The 19195-nt window shown below is 48.2% G+C and overlaps 1 protein-coding gene across 1 annotated transcript in view; it reads right to left on the bottom strand.

Moving 5' to 3' along the window:
* Positions 1-18738, bottom strand: part of LOC115534840 (potassium channel subfamily K member 2) — a 28542-nt gene extending 9804 nt beyond the window's left edge. Inside the window, exons 1-4 of the mRNA XM_030346120.1 lie at positions 18064-18738; positions 16461-16777; positions 9276-9393; positions 2125-2285 (exon numbers count right to left, since the gene is read on the bottom strand). Coding sequence (XP_030201980.1) covers positions 2125-2285; positions 9276-9393; positions 16461-16777; positions 18064-18070 — 603 coding nt within the window. The 5' untranslated portion in view covers positions 18071-18738. The remainder of the gene's footprint in view (positions 1-2124; positions 2286-9275; positions 9394-16460; positions 16778-18063) is intronic.
* Between the last annotated feature and the right edge of the window lie 457 nt (positions 18739-19195).

Genomic DNA, 19195 nt, shown 5'->3' with positions numbered 1-19195 from the left:
TGGCGGCCTCTGGTCGTGAGCTATGGTCAACCATCTGGCCAGGCGAACGGCCAGATACATATGCCCATTTTTGTTGTTGGTCAACTGTACCGTCTGCTGCTACTGGATACCTGAATTGTCCCAAGGGGTTGAATAAAGTATCTACTTACTTGCTCACTTCCTAACTTAAAACACTATACAAGGGAGAGGAAGTGTGGAGGGTGCGACCTCATCGATATTTTTCACGTTTGCAGATTTGCAAATGCTACAGTCCAACTGTGTCTAGACTTGTAGAGAGCAGGTAGCAAACCTCTCTCCACCTGCCTGGGGAGGGGGTGAGGGAGGGAGGGGGGGGGGGGGGGGGGGGTGCAGGAACAGGTGACGAATCGGAGGAGAAACGGCGGCAGGCAAAGGTTTTAATTTAGTCTGCACACATTTTTGAAGGATGACATTGCCAGCAAGAGAGAGCCCAAGGTAAGAACGGAAAAAGTCAACTGTGGATCATTTTCCAATTCCACCCTGACACTTTTCATTTACAAAGACAGGACGTTGAATTGTCTTGCTGTCGGAGAGCTTAATTCATCGACTGGTGTGCGTCTGCAGCTGCTGCAGCTCGTGGGAATCCCCAGGCAGGCCTTTTTGTTCCAGATAAATCCGTGCGGAACAGACTGCCACCGTCTGCTGCGCTCAGCCCGTTGATAACACACACGTCAAAGCTTACCTACACGCCCGCTGACAACCGCTGGGACGCGGGATGTGTGTGTGTGATGGTGTGTGACCACGTGGGTGATGAGGTTTGATGATGTGTGTGTGTGGTGGTGTGTGACCACGTGGGTGATGAGGTTTGATGATGTGTGTGTGCCATATTGTTCGGTGTTATGGATAGGGTGCGAATACAGAAGTTTGAGTTGTAGCGCTTTGAGTGAGCAAGGTGTTATTTAAGGGTAGTGGCTTTCCCTTGCAACACCCAATCTAGGTAGAGCAATTTAGCCCTGTAGATGGCTAGGCTGCTTCACTCCACCAAGTTGAGGTATTGCAGCTGGGGGCTTTACTTGGCCCCTCCGTCCTCAGCACACAGGCTGTTGACGTTTAAAGGTGACTTATATTATACCACCGGGTGTGAGTGTGATTAGCCATTACAAGCTGTTTCGAAAATCGGCCTCTTCTGACATCACAAGTGGGCGTGTCCACCTAGATGTGTGCTGATAGATCAGTCTACCTGCCTACCCACTGTGGACTGTAGCAAACGTTGATCATCTATCCATTGCACATCTAGGTGGACACGCCCACTAGTGATGTCAGAAGGGGCAGATTTTCAAAACAACCTGTAACGGCTAAACACACGTACACCTGGTGGTATAATATGTCACCTTTAAACCGGTTTATTGTAGAGTTGGTAGGCAGAACAGGTGCTTCCATCTGAGAGATCTCCTGAGCGTGTGTGCTGGTCTAACCTGTGAGCATCACAGGTGTGCAACCTCACCCAGCCCCAGAGTCCAATCAGTCGGACTCCGGCCAGGTGAGGCTTCCTAGAACAGTCATCATACACACACACTCCAAGTTTAGTCGATGTATAGAGGATTTCATTGTTATTATAAAATAATATATATCGGGTAGGTTGAAAACAGGAAAAACAAAGAAGCAGGTCTCCATTTTAAAGAAAGCACTTTGTTCTTCAAAAACCGGTAAAATCAACAACAGCAGTGATATTAATTTCACAGCAGGATTCCGATTGGCTTTTCTCCTCTTCCGACCCATGTTTTCGTTTACTGTCAAGAAGTCTGTCGGCATGGCAACCCGTACTTTATTCTACCTTCACGCCGTCAGAGGTGGAGAGGCTTTCCTCTTTCGGAGGCTGTCGGAGGTTGTTTATATTCCAGCATACGTTGGAGTCGCTGCACTAGGTTGCGTGTCATTAATTTATGTATTCCATCGGATGCAGCCCTGGTTTTATTATCTTGCTAAACATATTCATGCTTGAGAGACTGAGCCATAAACACACACACACACACACACACACACACACACACACACACACACACACACACACCAACACCAACACACACACACACACACACACACACACATACACACACACACACACACACACACACACACACACGCATTTCTATTCCAGAAACTCACCACAATCATCTTCTCTACTTTGGCGATGCCCTTTCCGAAGATGGTTCCCAACTGCTCCCCGACGCCAGCCAATAAGAATCCAAACAGCGGAATCCCCAGCAGGGCGTAGATTATACAGAAGATCCTCCCGCCCTCTGTGTGAGGAGAGATGTTCCCAAAGCCTTGGAGAATGAGAGAGAGAGGCAGGGAGAGACAGAGACAGAGAGAGAGACAGAGAGAGAGAGAGAGAGAGAGAGAGAGAGAGAGAGAGAGAGAGAGAGAGAGAGAGAGAGAGAGAGAGAGAGGATATGGAGAAGGAACAGAGAGAGAGAGAGAGAGAGAGAGAGAGGCAATTCATTATTTCACCTAAATGTTTTTCAGCGTTTGTCATAGGTGTCAACAGTTCCTTCAGAGCTCCCTGTGGAGTCACATCTCATTCTGTTTAGGTCGAGCACACACACGTTTCTCATTTCCAGCTTGTCTGCTCGATAAAGAAACTTCAACCAATCCCAGCCACTCCTGGGTCTTCGGATCCCAAGAACACGCATTGAACGTATGGGTCTCTTGCTGCAGACAGAGTGTGGAGGAAAAAGTGAGTACCTCGGGGGTTAAGGGTGCTAGGGGGCTGTAGCGCCCTCTGGATATGGAGAAGGAACATTTTAATAAGCTATCCTTTTTTTATTTTATATATATATATTTGAATGAATTAATAAACTTTTTATTAATGTTTTTTAATTTTTTAAATGTTATTATTATATATATATATATATATATATATATATATATTTGAATGAATGAATATTTCCTAATTGATTAGCGGATATTAGATAAGATGGTTTGAAGATAATGTTAATCATTACTTCATAACCTGGTCCCAGGGCTCTTGATGCAGTAGAGATGGTAGAGATCAGTGGCTGAGTGCGGAGCGTGAGGTGAACAAGAGAGAGGGTCCTGAGGGGAACATCTATAATTCAGCGGCTCCTGGTTCCTCAGGCCTCAAAGCTAGAACAATCGATAGTGCCTGAGCAGTGAGCACACAAAGGAACTCACACACACAAAGGCACACACACCCTCAGACTCACATACACACAAACACACACACGCACACACACACACACAGGTACGTATGCACACAAGCACACACACAATCACACAGGCGCACAAACAAACACGAATGAACAAAGGCACGTACGCATACACACACACACAGGCACACAGACACACACACACACAATGTGGGCTCTGCCTTCTCAACATGTGTCGAGGCTCGCTGGCCATGATGAACCTCCTCACACCTTCATTACAGCAGCTCTGGGCCCAGGCTGTGAGGTCATAATCACTCTGGTTCTCATGCCTGCAGGCTAAGCAGAGGGACAGCAGAGCTATTTCCAATCAAGAAGGCTAATTACAGGCGGGGTCGTGGATCACAACATGGGGGGAGAGGCTGCGATACATCAGCTGAAGGAGAGAAGAATGGGGAGAATCTGGGGAAGAAAGAGTTTATCCTGTGATTTTCACATATTTTGTTTTCATCACCTCTGAACCAAACACACTTGCCAAAATATGCCGGTTGACAAAGATGGACTGTAGTGAAATCGTTCAGAAATGCTCAGTGTGCACTTGTAATACACTCATGTGTTTGCCTGTCAATCTGTCTATCTGTCTGTATGCTGATCTTTCAGTTCGTCCAGCCACACGCATGCCCATCTGTCTGTCTGTCTGTTGCTGACTGTATTCCTACTTGCTTCTGGCCGTTTGCACAAATTCTGAATGCTGATTGCGGCGTTGTTACCGCAGTGAGAGGTAGCCTCATTTGTACTTGATAGGTAGATTGGCGAACACAGAGCTTGTGACATCCGTCAACAACACGCAAGCTCTGTGTTCGCCAATCTACTTATCGAGTCTTAAAGACAAGATGGCGTTGACGGGTGAACTACTGATGGAATTGTGTGCATAAAATGTCCTTTTTAATAAACAATCTGTAAACTTACAAAGTTATCAATGCCTCATTTTATATGTTAAGTCCCTTATTATACTACCAAAGAAGTGTCGGGCTACTTCTAGCCTTGTAATTGGTCTAAAATACCAATTTAGTTTTTACCATGAGACATGACACTATTGTTCCAAGTTTATAGCGTGTTGGTAGAATCGGCTAAAAACAGCCAACTTAAGAATGCGTCAATGCGCTTTTTTGCTTCCAAACGAACATTCCAACTCGTTATCATACTAAACATATCCCAGATCAATTTTACATTGGTTTTCTTCTTTAATTAAGATACGCCTCCACACCGAGGTGGAGGTAACGACATGAGACATGTGTACTGTGGAGACATCATACAAACAGGCACAGAGACACGCAGACACTTCGCCCGTGGCCCGCAGTGGTGTCCCTCGAACAGGAGCTAATTGGGGATAATTGTGTCGCACAGGAAAGGTAATGGCTCAGATTTGTCAAGTAAATAATTAAGAAACGCTAATTCGGTGTTTGGGGGGATGTTTGGGGCTGCGGATGTTTGGGGGGGGTCGATCAAGAATTCAAGCGAGCTGCTACACACTAGAATAACCCAAGCACAGCTTGACTGGGACAGAGACTACCTCTGTGTTGTCCTTAGGATAGCGGCCATGCTGGCAGCTAAGACAACCCTGGAAAACCAGAGAGGAATAGACAGTCTGGTATCAATCTCAGAACTAAAACCAGCGAGTGATAGACAGTCTGGTGTTATTCTCAACGAACTATAACCAGAGCGTGATAGACAGTATCTCGTTATTCTCCAAACTATAATCAGAGTGTGTAAGACAGACTTCTGTTATTCCCCACACTTTAACCAGAGCGTGATAGACACTCTGCTGCAATTCTTCGAAATATGAACGTAATGCTTGTTGACAGGTCAGAACGGCTCGAGGGCAGACCCTTGTCGTGGGAGGATAATGAATGTATTAGGATGAAGAGTCCTGTGAAAGAAACTAGATTATGTGACAGGCTGTCTAATGGCACAAGGCCTCCCAGTACTGAGGCTCTTGAAGAAAAACAACAACATTAGCGTTCAACTGCATGGAGCTGGATGGTACGAACATTTAAATTATGTTCGCTCAACTGTTGAAAATGCTTTCAAATTATGTATCACTGTTATAACTTGAATTATTAATCACAGCCTTTAAACATTTAACCTTTTAACCAGCCTTAAGTGAATAACACAAAGATGTTATTTGCTTAACCTTTGCTAGACTACCCTTTGCAGGGTAGTGTAGTGAAGGTTACAGTAGTATTTAATCCTTCGGCAGAGGCTTTTATTTTGAAAAACTAACATCCAGCGAATCAGGATACTTGGCATTAAGAAGCAGACGATGTCAGGCATCTGGCCTAAGAATGACTTCATGTTGAGAGGGGAGATTGAACCCCGGACCTTCCTCCTGGGAGTCGACCAACCACTGTTCCTCCCCTGCCCCTGCACCTCCTCCTCAGAGGAGCCCCAGGAACTTGTTTAAAACAAGAGAGACTGAGACAGAACACACAGGGGAATGATACCAGCTATTCCTCTCTTAAAGACACAGATACTGGAGTCAATTATTTTTTCCTTGGGATATATATATATATATGATGTTTAAATAAATATAAATCACCATGGCATCAACGAGTTGCTCTGAATCAAGACAGAAACCTTTCTTCTTATGTTTATATAAGACAGCCCAAGGCTCAAGCAATCACAGAGGACTAATGTGCAGGGGCTGGAGTGATTACAGAAAGGCTTGAGACAAGCAGCAGTGTAGTTATGCTACAGCAGGATACAGCCATAATGAAGGTAAGTGGCGTCCGTGCTGAGGAACCTTACGTGCATGCATAAGTCAAGCAAAATTAATAAGTGCTTTCTTGCTGTTTCTCTGTAAAGCAGCAACAACTGCAAGTGCTCCAATAATTATGCAAAATTGGGATCATTAGCATTGTAATTAAACTGAGTGTGTGGATGTTGTGTGTGTGTGTGTGTGTGTGTGTGTGTGTGTGTGTGTGTGTGTGTGTGTGTGTGTGTGTGTGTGTGTGTGTGCACTCGTTTGGGTGTGAGTCCGTGTTTGAGTGTGTGTGTGTGTGTGTGTGTGTGTGTGTGCGGTGCACACATGTGTAAGTGTGTGTGAGTTTGTGTGTGCGAGCATGTGTATTTGTGTGTAAGTGTATGAGTATCTCTATGTGAATGTGAGTTTGTGCACGATGCGCACATGTGCGTGTGTGTGTGTGCGTGCGTGCGTGCGTGCGTGTGTGTGCACGCCTTGGGCTTTTACAAACAACACACCAGCCGAGCTCTGCTCCTTTTCCTCCCTCCGAGAGGAAGCTGTCAAAACAGCTTCAGAGCCGTACTGTTGTTTCAGCCTCATTAAAGCAGCCGACATGACCAGAGTCACAATGGGGCGGCTCGGCCGAGCACAGTCTTCCACGTCGCCGAACAAACCCAGGGGCCGGACCTGTTGGACCTCCGCTGAGAGCAGGGAACAGAGCCGGGAAGAAATCGGGGCAGTGAAAGAATGAGACAATGCAGGAGAGAGCTCACCGCCCTCGCGTTAAGCATTAGCTCTTTTTGTGAAAGGTCTCAGTGCCCTCCTCTACGTACGAGCCGACTGCCTCATGGTTCATAGCCAGGAGCAAACTACTGCTAATCACTTATAAGGATGTAATACACATACATATATGGACTTGTTAGAAAACGACGTTTCTCTCTTCATTCGTGTGTGTGTGTGTGTGTGCGTGCGTGCATGTGTGTGTGAGTGTGCGTGTGTGCGTGTGTGTGTGTGTGTGTGTGCGTGTGTGTGTGCATGTGAGTGTGTGTGTGTGTGTGTGTGTGTGGGTGTGTGTGTGTATGTGAGCTGCATCATTGTCCAACTCCCTAACGAAAACAGACAAAGTTGTAGATGTACTGCACAAAGGTGAACATTGATACGATGCTGCCCCCAAGTTGACAACCCTATCTTTAATCGCTTTGGATAAATGCGTCATCTCTAAATGACTCACTAGAAGCAGCAGTAACATATGTAGGTTGATTACATAGGCAAGTATTTTCCTGAACAAAGAAAGAGAGAGAGAGAGATATGAGAGAAACAGAGAGAGCGAGGGAGAGTTAGAGAGGCAGAATAGTTGCTATGGCCTTGTTCCTGGCTCACAGGAGGCTGGGCTGTGTGGTTGTCTGGGCTGTGGGATGGTCTTGGATGGAACACCATGGCCCACTGAACAGACACTCATTTCAACAAGGTCTGGGGAACCAGAAGAGCTGTCATACACGCTGTTGCCGCGCGTGTGTGTGTGTGTGTGTGTGTGTGTGTGTGTGTGTGTGTGTGTGTGTGTGTGTGTGTGTGTGTGTGTGTGTGTGTGTGTGTGGACTTTGCCTTTGAGTGCTCTCTCTCAGTGTTTTCATGCATGGTTGAGATGGTGTGTGTGTGTGTGTGTTTGGTTGTGTCTGTTAGTGCTCTCTCTGTCTAGCTTTGCATTGTTGTGTCTGTGTGTGTGTGTTTGTGATCTTGTGAGTGTGAATGTGAGTGTGTGTGTTTGTGTGTGCTGTGTGTATATCAATGAAGAGTTTTGGATATTTATGCATGCATGTCTCTTTGTGTGTGTGCGTGTGTGTGTGTGTGTGTGTGTGTGTGTGTGTGTGTGTGTGTGTGTGTGTGTGTGTGTGTGTGTGTGTGTGTGTGTGTGTGTGTGTGTGTGTAAATTGGTTTGTATTTGTGTGAGTGCACGGTTGAGTGTGTATGTGTGTGTATCTGTTTGTGTTTGTGCATGGTTGAGTGTGTATCTGTGTGTTTGTGTGTGTTTGTTCCTGTTCCCGCCTTTGAAGATAAGCTCTTACAGCTGGAGCTGACTGAGGAAAATAGAGTGACGGAGAGAGAGCGAGAGAGAGAGAGAGAGAGAGAGAGAGAGAGAGAGAGAGAGAGAGGGATGAGAGAGATGGGGAGAGAACGAGAGACAGATGGAGAGAGAACAAGAGAGAACGAGAGAGAGCCAGATAGAGAGAGACAGAGACAAAGAGAAAGAGATGGAGAGATAGAGGTGGATAAAGGGAGAGAAATATATTCAGAGAGAGGAAGAGATAGAGAAAGACAGAGAGAGAGTGGTGATAATGGGAAGAGAATGCATAACATTTGCGGACGTCCGACTTAAATGAATTAATACGTGACAGCGTGCTAAAATCTGTTGACTCAGGCGGCCCACATAAATATTCAGAAGCAAAGTGGGACAACAAGCACGGATGAGAACACACTTTAATTGACTCATGTTCTGTGGAGTCTGCTAGAAGTCCCTCTTAAGTCCCCCAATTATCTCACACGATGGTCGCTGAGCAGAGCAAGTCAATTAAGGCCAGCTGGACCGAGCTGCTGAAAGGTTTACAAGGTGGGATGTGACCCACTGTTTAATTAACCGTTCGGCTGAAGAGGAGATACAGTTAGTTATACGATTTAGATTTTAAGGCGATTACATTTTTCTGAATTGGTATTAATCACATTTGTGAAACATGGTTAAAAGCTGCTTTGTTACAGGTCAGATTCGAGGGTTGTAAAGGGAAAGGGATTAGAGACAGATTTAGAAAAATACACAAACGAAAACACGGCCCCGCCCCTCTCTGCACCCTCTGTCCCTCCGTCCCTCCGTCCCTCCGTCCCTCCGTCCCTCTGTCCCTCTCCTCCCTCCACTCTCCGCCTCTGCAAGCGTTTTCATTCTATGCCCCTTTGGTTGAGCAGTTAAAACGCTGTGCGAGCATGTGATCGACTGGCAAGGTGAACTCCCTAAAACCAATCAGGGAAGAGAGGTCCTGATTGGTCGGAAATTTGCAGGGAGCTGTCTCAAATGGTCTCCTGTAGAGTCAGGTGAAGTCCACAAGAGCAGGTGTTCCACCAGAGCATTCCACTCACAAATAGCCTCCAGACGGCTTTCACACTTCTAAACAAATTACACTCAAATTAAACCTCCAAAAAATCCTCCCTTCAGCACCTTTAATGTCAAGATGTTTACGTTGACGTGACGGTGTAGAAAACGTGTTCTAGGAAGCGTTCGGTACCTCCACTGTTTGTGTAGCTGTCAGGAGGTGAGGAGGGCCCTCTGGGTCTGTAAGAGCAGCCTCCAAACAAATACATTAAGAGATGAAAATAACAGGATTAGGGTGGACGGAAGGCGGGACAAATGGGATCGGTCTTACCAATGGTGGTGATGACGGTGCCGGCGAAGAAGAAGGAGGAGCTTAGGTCCCATAGGCTGGTCTGATTGGAGGGATTTCCTGATGGGTTGACGCCGGCTCGTATTGCAGAGACCACTTGCTGGAAGAGGATGGAAAAGAAAAACATTGTGATCATCCCTTAATGCACACACACACAGACACACAGACACACACACACACACACACACACACACACACACACACACACACACACAAACACACACACACACACACACACACACACATGAGTACATGTCAGGGCCGGGCTGGAGTAGTCATAGAGGCCATTGATTGGCTCTTAGGATGTCCGGCAGACTTTGCAAATCATACGAAATCCAGCACTATGGGGACCACTGCCTCATCTTAGGAGTTACAGAGAAGCATGCATTGTCAAAGAGACACACATTCACACACACACACACACACACACACACACACACACACACACACACACACACACACACACACACACACACACACACACACACACACACACACACACACACACACACACACACACAGATATAGAGTTGGATAATGATGCAGCTCACAAACACACACCCACACAAAGACACCCACACACCCACACATGCAGAGCGGAGCAACTTCATTAGCAACATAGAAGTGTGCCCATCTGTCCCTGCGAACATGAAGACTTAAAAAAATTCAAACTTCCATATGTCGTTTCCCTCTGCAGAGCAACACAACTAGAGGGGCCTCGCCAGTTTACCCACAACATAACCTCTCGCACCCATGGCTGAAACCCACGTACCACACATTGCCCCAAGCTGAACCCCCCTCCCTCCCCACCCCTCTGCCCTCCCCCCCCCGCCCAGCAGTCTGACCCATCCCATTAAATCAGCCTTGACAAAAACAGCTGTGGCCTCCTAGGAGCGGGCGCTGCTCCGTGGAGCCGTCTGCCCAGCCTTCAGCTCTGATTGGCCCGGGAAACGCTTGGCACGGAGCGCGGCAGCACGCTGCGAATTAAACACGATGAAGGAGACCGGGCGGACGTCCAGTCTCTGCGGTACAGTCAGAGCCACACCGAGGGGATTAGAGACGGAGATGATGGAGAGGATGATGATGATGATGATGGTGATGATGATGATGATGATGATGATGATGATGATGATTATGATGGTGATGATGATGATGATGATGATGATGATGATGATGGTGATGATGATGATGATGATGATGGTGGTGATGAGGACAACAGGAGAGCTGATTCGTGGAGTGACTGACAGCGCAGTGTTATATAAGCAGGATGCGACCGGAAGTCAACGTAACACAGCAGCGGCGAGAAGGCCGCTCACACTGGATATAGATCACAGAGAACAACAGGGCACGCTGCTGCAGTGAGGCGGACTCAGAGTGCACCAGGAACAGTGAGGGGCTATGGCAGGTGGAGGAGGTGGAGGTGGAGGTGGTGGAGGAGAGGGGGGGGGGGGGGGGGGGGGGGGGGGTAGAATTCAGATCCAGGAGAAAGAGAAAAAAGCTGAGCTATGGCAGGTGGGGGAGGTGGAGGTGGAGGAGAGAGGGTGGGGGGGATGCTTCATATGCTGGAGAAAGAGAAAATAGCTGCTGCTGTAAAAACAAAACCCCTTACCCAAGAAACTCCCTGCACGCTTTCAGAGAATATGCAATATTGCGGAGATGAAAATAAGCATATTTGAACTACCAGGGGAGCCTGTATCTGATACAAAGCCTTGTGCTAATAAATCATAAAAGATAGATTCCATGGCGAAAGCTTTTAATTTTAGCCCCGGTGACGATACATTTGAACACAAATATATATGTACGGATATAGATCAGAAGGCAAGAGCATTAATCACAGGAAAAGATTCAATATCTGTGAGCCTGTGGGTTTATAATTAGTTGTATTATGAGACACAGTCTATTTATGCAGTCGCCCTCCAGTGCGCTGTCCATGGTGCTGACGATGAACAGAGTCTGGTGCACACACACTCACAGACAGACACACACACACACAGGTGCGCACACACACACACACATACACAGGCGCACGCATATACAGGCACACACACCCCACACACAACTTAAAGCGCACACACACATACAGGCGCGCACACCCACCCCCACACACACACACACACACACACACACAAAGGCGTGCACACAAATACACAGGCGCGCACACACATTCAGGCGCGCACACACACACACACACACACACACACACACACACACATTCAGACGCTCAGTCTCACACACACACTCAGGTACACACACATACACACACGCCCATACACACACGTCAACACCCACACACTCCGGTTCACACACACACACACACACACACACACACACACACACACACGAACACACACACACACACACACACACACACACGAAGATGTAGCTATTCATTAACCTATGAACCAACTCATTAGCCGGTGTGTGAGTGTTGATTAAAGTCGGGGAGGTCACGGAGTGTGTGAAGCTGAGATGTCTGGGTAATGGAGAGTCGTGGCGGAAGGTGCTGGTGTGACATCAAACACAGGCCAGTGTTCATTTGGCCGGGCGGGGTTCAACAGAACCGTGTGGAGGGAGGCGGGGGGACCGCGATTCATAAGGCGGCCTGGGACGCGCTGATACTTGGCTTTTGAATCAAAGCACCAAAACAGCCATTAGTGCATAAAGGAGAGTGTTAGGGAGCCCGATCAGAGGGACCAAAGGACCGGTTACACACAAGCGCAAACACGCACACACACACACACACAAAAACAGGCACACACTGACACACACAGGCACACACGCACAGGCACACAGACACACACACACACACACGCGCACTTCACACATTCAAACACATGCAGGGACAGGAAAGCCAGCAACACACACACAGGTACACACACACACACACACACACACACATATACACACACACACACACACAGGCACACACACACACAGGCACAGACAGACAGACACACAGGCACAGACAGACTGACACACACACACACACACACGCACAAACACATGCATGGATAGAAAAGACGGCAACACACAAACGCAGGTACACTCACACACATAAAGGCACACACACAGGCACACACACACACGCACTTCACACAATCAAACACATGCAGAAAAAAAAAGCCAGTGTTGGCTCCTGGCTTTTAATCAGTCCCTCACGAATCAGAATATTCAACCGCCATGATGCTCCATGAAAGACCCACACCCTGGTCAATTAGATCTGCCAAAACATCCCCTCCTCCCAGAAATAGACTAATTTGAGGAACCGAAAGGCCCACCAGCGCTTGGCACACACACACACACCACTTTGTTTTGTTTCACAGCCGAGGCGAGGCTACGAAGTAATACACTCTCTTGGCACTCACTTTGCGACCAAGATTCCCATAAGATGGGGGAACAACGGGAGCCTCCACACTGGCAGTGCCCTGGCCCTGGGAGGAATGTTTGGCTGAGGTAACAACGCCAGCCTGGACCGTGAACATCTCACACACACTCTTTTAATTGCTTCCTCCGAGGGAACATCTCACCTCCATCCACTGCTACATGGCTGGCTTCGGATCAGAAGGACAGCGCGAAATGTGTGCGCGGTTGTGTGGGTGTGTGTGTATGTATGCACCTGTGTGCATGTGTGTGCGTGTGTATGTGCGGGGGTTTTTTTGTGTGTGTGTGTGTGCATGCGTGGGAGAGAGTGCGAGAGAGAGAGCGAGGGAGCGAAAAAGAGTGAGAAAGAGAGAGAGAGGGGGTGAGCGAGTCAGCAAGAGTGAGCAAGAGAGATAGAGAGCAAGATAGACTCAGCCAGAGAGAGAGAGAGAGAGATGACACCTGTAGGGGGTGCACATCAATAAATCATCAAAGAGAAATAATAAAACATTCGGCAGCTGGACTCGTGCAGTGGTAGTCTGGTGAGTGATAATGGATCGAAGGTAAAAGAAGAGGCCATGACTCCCCAGCCGTCTGTGCCACCCAGCTTCCATCATCACTCATTAAAGTGCGTGCATTAAAAGGCTGATTGTGTTGACAGAGTAGAGCTCTTATGTCACGCGTCTCAAGCACACAGAGTCCCCACTTATTGTAAAGGTCGTTCTGAACGTTCTAAAGGTTGTAGTGGGTTTCAGCGTTGAGGGCTATGTCTGCGGGATGTCAAATACGTTTACGCTCAATGTCTCACGTTCTCACGTGTAACCTTGAGACCGGGACCACGGGGGTATCGTTTGTACACGAGGAAGGTTTCTTACAGACCGGTTTACTCTAGTTGTTCATTTGATGCTGTAACACTTAAATGCATCTCTCCGCTATGAGAGGATAACACTGGGTCTGTTCAACCTGGAATCTATTTCCCCATCATTTTGGGTCTAAGTGACTAATACAGGCAACAATTTTTGAAATTGGTCTGGTATTGGAAGAGAGTAATTCAGCCTTTGCAGCTGGGAAATTGGCTGCGATGTACCTCTATGGGGAATTGGGCTGGGTTGAGGCAGGTCCTCTAAAAGGGCTTTTTGACACAGACAGGCTCAGATGTCTTACCACATAAGGGAATAGTACCCTATCGCGAAATCTACATTTTACTTCCCTTTCTTCGGATCCGATGTGTTTGTTATTTTGTCTCACTCAGAAATCCTGTTGGAAATGTTGTCATCACAATCTAAACCAATTATTTTAGATTACGCTTAATTAAGCATTCTGTAGTCAAACACAACAAACTCTTGCCGGCACTCCTTCCTCTCACTCACCTTTCCACCGCTCTTTTCCTGGAACAACTCAAATCTCGGAGCGATACTTCTGCTTGAGCGAGACTTGGTTGAACGCAATAAAAATCTGACGGATCAAGCTAAAAGGTAAAAACTGAAGATGTATTTCACCAAAGGATCCCTTCTGTAATGTTGTCAGACATTTATAATGGATAAAAAAATAATGCTTTAATATAGTTTTCTTATCTTGACTGCTAATTGACTGCTACAGATAAGCATATTTATTTTTGATCTGATCGGAGTGTGGCACGTTCTGACGCCTAATGTTAGGCATAGCATTTCCTCGTTGATGGATTTTTTGGTTAATCGCTGTTTTAATAAGCACCTGTCAGCTAGAGTTTCACAGTCTTCAAACACAAGGGGAGCTCATGTTACCATTGCTTACGTGCGCGCGCGTGTGTGTGTGTGTGTGAGGCTAACTCACACCCACACACTCACACACACATGCATTCAATTTCAAATACTGTGTTCATAGATGCATCTGTTTCAAATGCTTCTTGAACATATTCAATACAAGCGTATAACCTGGCTGTTGTAGATGACGGCTTATATGCGTGGTCAATGTGTTAAAGGGGGGATATTTGATGATTTGCCATTACAAGCCGTTTTAAAGTCTGCCTTTGCCTGTGTTTCAGGGAAAGGCAGATTTGAAATGGCTGATCACACTCACACTTGTTGACATAACGTCACCCCTTCAACCACAGAGCTACTCTCATAATGCCTGAGATGTAAGGTCACAAAAAAGGCATTTAGCTGGGAGTGCGACCCATCTGTTGACTACTGGAACACACACGGACGTACGCTGAACGAGTTACAGAACACACACTGAGCTTTTGGGAACGCAGAAGAAATAAACTATTGAACAGTAAGCCAGCGCGCTCACAGTAGCACGCCACATCAGTCAGCAAAGCGCCGAGTAGCGAACACAAGATAACATCTAGCAAACAGCCCGGGGTGGAAAATAGCATTCAGCTTATCCTACTGCAGGCTTCTGGATCTAAGGCGCCTACGGGCTCTCTCTCGCACTAGCTATTACCGTAGGGAGATTACAGAGGGATGCGTAGTCCCGGTCGGTACAGGTAGGGACGACCCCTTACGTAACGTAACACGGAGAAACAAACAGGAGACAAAGCGAGGGAAATAACGGCACGACGCAGGAGCTGCTTATTTTTTGTGTAATATTTGCTTCTCCCTCTGCAGTCCTTTCAAATGGAGCCAAGCTCGTTGCATCAACAAGCCTGTTAGGGTGAATTCTCCTTCATTATCCTCCCTGCATATCGTAGATGCTGCGGCTGTTGCCTCAAAGTGCACCTCACTCCCCCCCGGAACCTCAGCGATGATCCTACAGCGCATTGCTTCACTTTGGATAAAAGCACCTGCAATATCACTAAACGCCAATGGCCTATATCCCCAGAGAACGACAGATTAGGGATTCATTTTTTTAGAAGTCTAGACTAGAGGACATAATAAAGCCGGCTCTGCGGCGCCCTATGGAGCAAGGGACATCCACAAAGATCCAGATATCATGCAGCTCTGCATTCATCAAGACCTTCCAGCAGACCTTGATCACCCTGAATAACATCACTAAAGCGAGCGACCCTGCTGAGACGGTCCTGTGATCCTTCCCCTTCAAAGAAAAAACAAAGAGCCCGGGTTCGAACCCTGAGGCCTAGAGGCTCCCCTCTCAGATCTCACAGTCCATTACATTCAGGGCGTTTAGCGGACACTTTTAACCAAAGCGACTTACATTAACTACGTTTGTCAGAAGAAAGAGGAACAACAATATATCGCTGTCAGGAGAGTAAGGATGTACACAGAAACAAGTGCCAAGCACTAACAATTGCTAGGTTTAACCATTCCCCGTACACAACAAAGATAGCTAGGATAAAACTCTACATAATGCTAGGTAATATTAATATTTTATACATTATTTTTAAGAGCAGTAAGTGCTTGCTCACGTGAGTAAGAGGGGTAGGAGGGGCTCGAGGGGGGGGAGGGGGGCTATTATGCAGAGTCTAGGTGAACTCTCCAACCCTCTCCATCCCCTTCAAACAGAACCCAAAGAGCCAGGGCTCCGACCGTGAGTGCAGGTCGTTCTCTCCTCTCCGAACTCAAGGTCTGAACCCTTCGTTTTTTGTTAGTTTTTTATGCATTTTTATGCTTTATTATACAGCGAGAAAGCGAGGAAGGTATGGGAGATAGTGGGGAGGACATGCAGTTGAGGACTGAGCCTATGTGGTACTCACTGTACCCGGTGAGCCACCGGGGCGCCCCCATGGCCTGAACCCTTTAAACCGAACCCAGAGAGCCAGGGTTCAGACCGTGAATCCTGGTCGTTCTCACGGTCCGAACCCTTTAAACAGAACCCAAAGAGCCAGGGTTCGCCTCGGCCTGCCTCAGCCTCCATCGCGTGTCTCACCTTCACCAGGTCCTCCAGCTCGGACGAGTTGACGCAGGCGTGCAGGTCGAGGAACTCCAGCTTCTCGGCCAGGATGGCCAGCTTCTGGGAGCTCTCGTGGGGCTGCTCCAGGGCCCGGAACACCGTGGCCCCCACGATGAGGTACAGCACCACCAGGAAGAAGATGGCCGACACCGTCTTCCACCTCATGACGGCGGTGCGCACCTCGTCGTACTCGTCCACGGGCGGGGTCAGCACCAGGGGGTGGGCCGAGAAGGAGAGGCGGGGCTTGGCGTTGTGCACCGCAGACTTGGGGTCGAGGAGGTCAGGTGCGGCCACTTTTGGGGGGAGAGAGGGTGGGGAGGGGGAAAGAGAGAGAGGGGGGGGGGGGGAGAGAGAGACAAAACGCAGGGATGGAGAGAGAATGAGAGAGAGAGAGGGGGGGGGACAGAGACAACGGAGGGATGGAGAGAGAGAGAGAGAGAGAGAGAGAGAGAGAGAGAGAGAGAGAGAGAGAGAGAGAGAGAGCGAGAGAGAGAGAGAGAGAGAGAGAGAGAGAGAGAGAGAGAGAGAGAGAGAGAGAGAGAGAGAGAGAGAGAGAGGGGGGGGGGGGGGGGAGCGAGAGGGAAAAAAGACAGAGGGAGAGAGGAAGAGAGAGAGAGAAAATAAAACAGAGGGAGAGGGAGCGAGAGGTAGAGATAGAGGGAGAGAGAGATATGGAGAGAGAGGGAGAGAGATCAGGAGAGAGATACAAGGAGAGAGACAGACAGACAGAAAGACAGTGACATATAGTATCTGATTATTTTCAGAGATAATTACTTTGAAAAGTATTTCTACAAAATGCATAGGCTGAATGTAAATGACACTCATCTTCCAACAATTAATAAACTCATTTATCGATAATCGACCCACACACACACACACACACAAACACACACACACACACACACACACACACACACACACACACACACACACACACAACCCCCCCCCCGCCCGCACACACACACACACACACCCACACACACACACACACACACACACACACACACACACAACCCCCCCCCGCCCGCACACTCACACACACACACCCCCACCCACACACACACACACACACACACACACATACACACACGCACACACACCCCCACCCCGCACACTCACACACGCACACACACATACACACACGCACACACACCCCCACCCCGCACACTCACACACGCACACACACACACACACACACACACACACACACACACACACACACACACACACACACACACACACACACACACACACACACACACACACTCATGATATGTTTGAATGCATGTTGTATTCTCGTGCCATTATTCGCAGGTGAACATCACATCAGCACGCAACAAAGGCTTGACGGCATCGTGATACTTTTCCACCTCAAAGATCCGCTTCATTGCACAACAGAAGCACACCGAGAACTTGTAGCTATATTTGTCCTCAACTAGATCTCTTATGAGATCCATCTTAAAACAAATAAACGCACAGACTGCATGCAACATGCTCCTACTTAGCCTATATTGAAATTAGTGCTTAAAATAATACGGCGTTCTGAAATGTGATTTTAAAAGCCTTTGCGGCCACTTACTCCTCATCTACCATGTCTTCTCCCTGGTCGTCCGCGCCGACCACTGTTCAGAAGCGCAGTGCAGCCTTCAGCTCATCAGATACTCCACTCATCCACCGTGGGCTCCCTGTGCGGCGCGTGACGCGAAACAAAACGATCAATCACCCGCTCGAGGAGACTTGGTTCACGCGCGATTTCAGCAAGTTACACGCGCGGTACTTTCCTCTTCATCGTGTCCCCTGGCGCGCGCTCAGCCTCCACTACGAGGAGGAACTTCATCCTCTCCATACAACTGCTCCGGCGGAAGTATCCTCAGAACAAAGTGTTCCCGACCACGGGTGAAGTTAGAAAAGCCTCCAGCCGACGCTCGCGGTAGAAATGCCCCCCTACGGAATCCGGGTATCACGAGACATCGCGCCCAGTCGCCCAGTCGCCCACCCACCTACTGCAGGTATCGCCCAAAGGCGGTAAGCGGAACGGCGGAGTGCTGTTCCTGCCTGCCTGCCGCGCGCGCTCAACTACTGCTGGTGGCGCAGGACGGCGCGCGGTGACCGGGTGTCGGGGCATGCGCTCTGACTACCTGGGACGGAGAGGGATGGATGATAACCATGGTGATAAGCGATGTTCTGCGTGTGCTATGAGTCGATTGGATAACCAAGTCCAACTGGTCCAACGCGTGTTTACCAAGAGTCATCGTTTTTTCGTCTCTCTCCCTCTCTCTCTCTCTCTCTCTCTCTCTCTCTCTCTCTCTCTCTCTCTCTCTCTCTCTCTCTCTCTCTCTCTCTCTCTCTCTCTCTCTCTCTCTCTCTCTCTCTCTCTCTCTCTCTCTCTCTCTCTCTCTCTCTCTCTCTGTGTTTTTATCTCTCCAATATGTGTTATTTTCCATTAAACTGCGGGGCCACATTAAATAATACAACAGAGAAAGTACTTCCTGCTGCCGCCCGCTGGCCTGTGAGTACTCAGACCTCGGCGAGACCCCGGCCTCCCGTCATTCCACAAGCATCAAAGACCGACCTTCTGAACGCCCGCCACAGTGAAGCACGTGCTAATGGATACCTCGTCCTGGCGCGCGGGACGGGTCTCTCTATCGGGTCGCTGATTGGCCTTGGTATTATGTAATTACGAGTAGGCTATCATGGAAATAGGGCATAAC

Source organism: Gadus morhua, chromosome 21 (assembly GCF_902167405.1).
Source record: "Gadus morhua chromosome 21, gadMor3.0, whole genome shotgun sequence".
Classification (NCBI taxonomy): domain Eukaryota; kingdom Metazoa; phylum Chordata; class Actinopteri; order Gadiformes; family Gadidae; genus Gadus; species Gadus morhua.
This window is presented reverse-complemented; position numbering and strand designations above follow the sequence as displayed.